At 34.1% G+C, this 7,839-nt stretch overlaps 1 protein-coding gene across 1 annotated transcript; it reads right to left on the bottom strand.

Moving 5' to 3' along the window:
- Positions 1-4,917: 4,917 nt before the first annotated feature.
- On the bottom strand, positions 4,918-6,877 carry LOC311084729 (uncharacterized protein). Its single transcript, XM_084116954.1, has 5 exons — positions 6,825-6,877; positions 6,409-6,741; positions 6,163-6,249; positions 5,695-5,759; positions 4,918-5,509 (listed from the first exon to the last, which is right to left on the bottom strand). Exons 1-5 carry the CDS (start codon positions 6,847-6,849, stop codon positions 5,420-5,422), a joined length of 600 nt encoding a protein of 199 aa, XP_083973080.1. The 5' UTR covers positions 6,850-6,877; the 3' UTR covers positions 4,918-5,419.
- Between the last annotated feature and the right edge of the window lie 962 nt (positions 6,878-7,839).

The following is a 7,839-nucleotide window of genomic DNA, read 5'->3' as shown; positions in this document are numbered from 1 at the left end:
GTCATAGTCGCTATATCAGGAGGATACTGGATAACGTTAGCCTACTCGTGGTAAGTCTGATTTTTTTTTCCCCTTTATTAATACTATACTAATACTATTTATAATACAGTACTGGCTTTTTTTCAGGTGGAGAGGCATTTTAGAGCTCAGTGAGAGCCCATAACATTATACAGCTGTGTTGTCTTGATTTAACTGTTAGCCCAATCATTACATGACTTGTTTATCTACATTCGGTTACAGTCTTCGATTAGATCATTATTTGCTTCGATTAGATCATATTTCCCCCCAGCCACCCCAAACAACATTGGGCTAGAGTACTGTACAGTATCTGTACTGTATCAGTCAATGACCGATGCCATAGGACCAGAGCGCTGTCAATCACTGCCTGATCAATCACTACTTTGGCAATGTAAAACTTTTTTTACCATGCCAATAAAGCTATTTAAACATGAATTTCTCAATTTGCTGATTAATTTGCGATGCAGAGTTTTTGAAAGAGGAGAGACACGACTTGATCACAGACCACGTCTCTGTTCGTAATATGTAAACACTCAATTATTTTGAAGTATCGCCCTGGTTGCAATATTTATTCTGATTACTTTTGTGTGATAAAGATGACTGATAAAGCTATTATATGTATCTAGTATGAGTAACAAAATGCTTTTTCTGTGTCCATATTTGATTAATAATAATGAAAAAAGTGCACTTCAAATGAACATTTCTGAGAAAAATGTTTAATCTTTAATAGTCTTTAAAACTAAATACATGCAAGTAATTATGACTGAAAACATCCAGCAACTAAGGAACAGCCATGTTTATATATAGGGCAATACAGCCATCTACTGGTTACACAACAGTATTACAGATGATAAATGCTGCTTGACTGATATATATATATAATATTTTAAGTCTGCAACTTGTTACTGTATGTGGGAGTTCAAAGCAGTTTGTATTGTTAGATTATAATACATTTCCTCTCTCATTTTCCAGGGAGTGGAGCAACTTTTCCATAAACAAAATTCTGATGCTGACACAGAGGATGGAGTGATAGTACCAGAGATCCACTGTCCCTATCAGACAATAATCTTACTCTGTTCAGACACATCACCTTTGAATGACTGGGATCTTGATCTTCAGACACCTGATTTATTTTAATATAGCAAATATTTCAATTTCCTCTAGATTAAAACAAACATAGTTCACAAGTACACAAGAGGTTTCACTTTATTCTTAATAATCTATGCTGATCTTGGATTATCATACCAACAGCATATGAATGTTGAGGGGATAGTTCAACCAAAAATACAATTCTCTCTTATTTTACTCACCCTCATGCTGTCCCAGATGCATTTTACTTTCTTTCTACAGATTAACACGAATTAAGATTGTAAGGAAAGTAATCCATCTCTGCGAGTCCTAAAGACGCTTTAAAAACCACACACAGTGAGCGTGACGGTAATCCATGCGACCTCAGTGGATGAATCAATGCCTTCTGAAGTCAAACAATAGGCTAGATAAGAAAAATACTAATAATATGACTGTTTTAACTATTAAAAATCACTTCCGACCAACTGTCTTAAGTACATGGGTTACAATCCACTTGTATTATGGACTCACAGAGATGGATTATTTCCTTAAAAATCTTTGTCTATGTTTATGTCAAGAAGAAAGTCATATACATCTGGGATGGCATGAAGGAGAGTAAATGATGAGAGAATCCTCATGTTTTGGGTGGACTATCCTTGTACTGCTTGTGTCCAGTCACTGCTTTGTTACTTGTACTGCAACAGGAACTGCTCAAAGAATCATTGCAACATTTAAAATGTATATGAATTTTTAAAATGTATTCTGTATTTGTAATTGTGCATTTTGTATAGTAATGTATATCATGAGAATACTGTGCATTGCATTATGCAGTTAATGTTTTGTGGATTCTGGTCTTTCCGGTCACAACATAATTGCATCCAAGACCTTCACTCTGATACTTGTGTATATGCTTTAGTGACAATAAAGAATGTACATTTATTTGAATTCATATTTTCAGTTACATTCATTTAACTGGTTGTATAAGTCACGATTGAAACGGTTGATGATTGTTAACATATATTTACAATTTTAAATGTTAGAAGATAGTGTTAATTAAATTAAATAACTAAATACAATTATCAATTAAAAAAATGGCAACAAGAACATTCTTTGTGTGACATATGTAATGAAATGCCCTTTGAGGTCTGTATCTGACAGCAGGCCACAACTGTAATTTTCATATTGTTTAAATTCCTCTTATTTAAGTGATAATTCATTTTGATGGTGTAAACGTATATCATGCTAACAATGAGTAGTGTGATGGCCATGGTTGCCAACCTTGATTACCTGGTTGAAGTTTGACTTTCTTGACGGCTGAATATCACACACGTTTTCTCTTTAAATTGTAACAGCTGAACATAATCAGAGCCTAACATGCAAAATAATCATCAGGAATAAACAAATATTCTCCGAAAACATTGGACACTACAATATTTTAAGTATTATATACAGTACTTTAATGTGCAATTACACCTGAATAGACTGAATAGATCTCTTGTGCTTCTAAAAGCTTCTGCTAAGTAGTAGCAGCAGGTAAATACAGATACAATTAAAAAACAAACATAACTTAATATCACTAAAATGAAATAGAAAGCTGCGATTACAGACGCTCACATCCACACATAAACAAACACACCACTGACGTCTTCACTTCCAGGTCACGAAGCTGTCAATCAAAAACTCAGTAACCAATGAGAACACACTGCCACTAGCCCCGCCCCCACGAGAGAAATGTGTCAGAACGGCGAACGAAAACTCAGGGAGCGTAAACGAAAACTTCAGAAGCGTAAATGAAAACTCTGGAAGCGCATTTGTAAGTTCAGATCAGCGATTGAAATATGAGAAATAGTTAGCAAAACATGCACTGTATTAAAAACGAAGTCCAAAAATTTGCCTGCGATTTATTCTTTTTCAGTTTCAGAGATAATTTATTTCGTTTCAATCTATATTTTCATTAGTTTCTTGAAAAGCTACGTTCATTATTATTGGCTCAAGAATAATTCCATACTTGACCAACCTAAATCTGTGTGTCTTACCTCTGTTTTAATTTAATGTTACTTTAGATAAGTGTACGTGGGAAACCACGGCATGGCCAATCCAAAGCTATTATAAGAGAAGTAAAGTTGGTTGACTTATCTGTAGTAGTGGCCATACCTCTACTGAAGTAAACGTTATGTTAAATTCAAGTGTATGCAATTCCATGTGGGCTATGCCAAAGTATCTTTGATTGTGTAAGCATGAATGCGACCAATCTCAGGTATATAGCAATTACCTCTGTTTAATGATGATAACTGACGAGCTTGTGAACGCGAGACCCGCGTTAAGCGTGAGGACCTCTGAGCGACATAGCTTCCTAATATGAACGGGTAAAATATAAGTAAAGAGTTGAAAAGAATAATCAAATGTGCTGCTAAACTATTATATGATATATATAATTATATAATATAAATTACTTTGCCGTGCGGAAAGACAGTAACACGCAGAGACCTTCACCCGTTCTATCGGATACCGCCTTTGGACCGATCCAGACGGGCTTACACTACAATGCATGAGAAAATGCATCAAAGTGGGTGAAATTAAGCATTCCTGTCCCTTCTATGATGACCAGGATGACATTTTGGGTGCAAGCACTTGTGCTTGTCGGAGTTCTTTTGAGGTTGTGGTGTGAACAATAAAGGGTCTGAGATCACTTCAATGCTGAAGAGGACCAAAAAAAAAAAAAAAAACGGGTTCTCTTTTGAGTCCACTATAATGTGAACACCAAAAGGACTGAGGTCACCTTCCGGCTGGTTCCCTTTAAGTGACCTGGGTTTGGTTCTTTTAAAATGAACTATTTGTGAAACCACCCATAGAGAGTAACCTCTGACCTTTAATAGCAGCAATCTTGTTTTACTCAGTTGATTCTGATAGTCACACGGTTAAAGCAGCTATCTTCAATCAATTCATCATCTTTGCAATCATTTATAGAAGCTTTGTCTGTAAGTATTAGGTTTACAAGAAGCTTGTTTCCATCATATGTTTGGAATTGGTCAACAAGCAAACTGTTACGATACAAACTGTACAGTCTCTTTATAAACGTGTTCTTCCCTTTTTCTGTATTTACTCTGTTCCACTTGTATTTTAAGTGGTGGTGCTAATAAACCCATGCTTCAGTTCAACTTTCTTGTGGAAGGAGTTATCTGTCTGCCTAGTAGAAGAAGGGGAACTCTTTTACGAGGGCAGAATAGTGAAGCTGGCTAATCTAAAACACTTGTTGATAATCTATGTTAAAACACTTGTTTCTTTCACACGACTGTAGAGATGTAACTTTACCTCAGAGCTTTCAAATGAATAGTGTGATTAACCACAATCAAGAGGAAGTTAAAGGCAGGTTTGCTCTGGCCACACTCTGTTTTTTTTTTTGTTTTGTTTTTTGTCTATTTGTTCAAAACTCAACCATTGACCATTGATATATATATATATATATATATATATATATATATATATATATATATATATTTTTTTTTTTTAAATATATATATATGTACTCTAATTCACTGGCAGAAAAATTGACACTGAGAACAGCCCATTTAACTAAAATTAATAAATGCTCTAGAATATTTTTTTTCATTGTTAGTTCATGTTAACTAGTGAAGTTAATTTATGTTAAAAAATAGAACATAACTGTAAAGTGTTATCATGGTGTTTCGTGTCATGTTCACTTGGTTAAAGTTTAAACCACTTGATGCAGCAAGTGTGTGTGATCGTGTTGTTCATCAAGTGACCAAACCAGTGGAACACTTCATTTGCAGAAAACCATGCTTGTGTTAACCACAAAAAAGAAAACTGTGCAAAAGTTATGTTTTTTAATATGTGCAAAAGTATTAAAAACAATTAATATGCATGCCAAAAAAATATCTTTAGATTTATTGACATTTGTTTTCTTGACTTCAAGTTTTGTCAAATGTCTGTAAAACATCACTCATGTAATGTGTAATTTGATATCAAGAATAACTAAAATTGTTGCAGAGATAAAAAAAAAAAACAGTTTCAGCCCCAAGAAAGCTCATCATCCATGTGGTTTACCACTTTCACTGCTGAGCATGTCAGCGCACTTATAACAGAGAGAGAGACAAAATTCTATTACTATATATAAGCAAGATCTCCACTTAAAACAGTACCAGCAAAAAGTGTTACTATCATACACACACTGCATATTTACATACAAAGCAGCAAACGGAAATTATATGTGGGAATTTTAAATTAAAATTAAAATTCACACATATAAAACATAATAACAATAAAATTAATTTTAAAAAGCATATGTAGGCACACTTCGTATTCATAAAGTGTATCACATCATACATTGGCTGTAGACAGTAGTGCTCTGCTCCTGACTAGGCCTGGTGTTACTGGAGCACATGAAGAAATCAACTTCAGCACACTGAAAGAGGACGATATTATATATGAATGGACATATACAGTATGATAGACATAATGTACAGTCAGCTGGTCATACACATTTCAGATCATTTAATGAATCTTGTGCAGCTTGAAGTTGCAGTGTAAGAATCTCCAGGATAATAGAGGACAAAATAAGATAACATATATTAATATTGAAGATCTTACCTGTGGATTATTTGAGTTTTGAGCCGCAGATTTTCCAGTTGCATCAATGAAGCTCTTCACCATTCCTGAAACAACAGTGAATATGAATATCACTGAATTCACACATTGTAACAGTCCAAGAGCTGATTCACAGAGAGTGTGTTTTACTGTGAAAAATGTCAGATTCAGACCAGGGGAATGAAAAAAGTGTGTTGAGAGATGCGTTTTTAAAAAATTTACATTTCTTTTTAGAACGCCATGTCTCGCACGAGACGCTGAAAAAGAAGACAGACGTGAGCACAGCAGTTAAACACGTTTATTGTGTGTTTACATAAAAAAACAAAAAAAACAATGCAAAAGCGCAGAGGAATAGAAAAACAAGTGACCAGACAAAAACACGTTCTGTGTGAACCGGCTACATTTTATAGATCTAGAGTTTGTCATCTTGTAGTTCAATGAGACTTTTACTGTAGTAAAACAAGTACAAACCTATTAATGCAATGGTCAGAAGCACATTCAGCAGGACAGATATGATGATGGTCATATTTCTCCATGGTATCTGGTGTTGTGCAGCGTCTGTAATATTATTTTGGACAAAGTCTGTAAAAGGTTTGTAGTTCAATCTTTATTCAGTTTCAGTCTTTAACAGAACAATAAAACTATTATTAGATCTTCATATTCAATCTGGAATCCATCATGTGGTTTATAAAGACATGAAATGATAAAATAACTCACCGCTGATGTAGATTTTGGTGCCGTTGTTGAATTTAGTTGGTTCACTAGTTTTCACACAATAATAAACTCCTAATTCATCAATGGTGATATTTTTGATGAACAGACGACTGTTAGTTTTCACTAAGTATTTGTTTTCAAAGCTGCTGTTTTCATATTTACCTCCTTCATATGTGTTGCTGAAAGTGCGTAAGATCAACACTGGAGGATCCGGTAATTTCTGTTTGTACCAGTAAATCTCCTCTATATCAAGATCACAGGTTATAATCACATCAGATCCTAAAGTTACTGGTGTGTTTGTTAGACTCTCTGTGGCTTGATACAACATGAACAGATCTATGAGAGAAAGAAAAACACATTTATTAAGATATAAAATCAAAAGAAAACTGACTCAATCAAATGTGACGTGAGAAACTCACAGATCTGCAGCTGTATGATCTTCATTGTCTGATCCAGATGAATAATATCTGCTATAGTGATCATACACACATCTCGAACTGTGAGCGGAAACACAAACCTCGACCACACAGACGAGAGGGGAAGTCAGAGCTGGCCTTCTCTGAGAACATGATCATTCTTAGTTGTTTAAATCAACAAGTCATTAGAAGATACAGTGTGTGTAAATATGCCAGTGTGTTTTATTTAAATATACGAATGTTTATTTTGATTTCTCCTATTTTTTTTTTAAAAACACACAAACACACACACACACACACACACACACACACACACACACACACACAAACACACAACACATAACTTATATATAACCATAAAAAAATGTATATATATATATTTTTGCTAGCACCAGGTGACATAGATTTACATTTGACTAAAATGCCATTGCAAAGACTCAAGCTTAAAGAAAAACATCTGATGATCGCTTGATGAACAAATCAATAAATGTGCACGTCTGACTGTGTTTGTTCAGATGTTTAGTGGCAAAACAAACACATGTGGAGTTTCCACATTTTCATAATGCAAAAATTGTCTCAGAATTTTGTTTAATTTATATTGTTAATTGTGAACATTGCTACTGTCAGTCTTATGCTCATAATAAATTGTAATCTTTGAAAAGAACAGTGATTTTACTGATAATACACCTATACATAAAATATATTTACAACACAGTAAAATAAATGATGAACGCATGATAAAGTTCTCTAAATAAGTTTTAAAATGACATAAATTTAGCAAATAGACAAAATCCACATCCTTAGATTTAGTCCTTGTATGTGTTTTAAAGCACACTCAGTGAACAAACAAAGGTTCACAACACAACGGAAATGCAACTTGGTTTGATTTTGTACATTTATAGCCAATTTAGTCAATATAGTCAATGTTTTTAATTTATTGTCAGTAAATGTTTTTAAATCCTGGTTTTCTTGCTCAACACTGCTCTCTTGTGGTCAGGAGGCATTTCCTTTGTGTTGT

Source organism: Abramis brama (genome assembly GCF_963993115.1).
Source record: "Abramis brama genome assembly, chromosome: 6".
NCBI classification, from domain to species: domain Eukaryota; kingdom Metazoa; phylum Chordata; class Actinopteri; order Cypriniformes; family Leuciscidae; genus Abramis; species Abramis brama.
Note: the sequence above shows the minus strand (reverse complement) of the source record. Positions and strands in the feature narration are given on the sequence as shown.

Bases quoted from the DNA above. Each gene is read 5' to 3' on its own strand.
- LOC311084729 (XM_084116954.1), bottom strand. From the start codon at position 6,849: ATGAAGATCATACAGCTGCAGATCT. The intron at 6,742-6,824 runs GTGAGTTTCTCA...TTTCTCTCATAG, and splicing joins GATCATACAGCTGCAGATCT to ATCTGTTCATGTTGTATCAA. The intron at 5,510-5,694 runs GTAAGATCTTCA...GTCCTCTTTCAG, and splicing joins AAAACTCAAATAATCCACAG to TGTGCTGAAGTTGATTTCTT.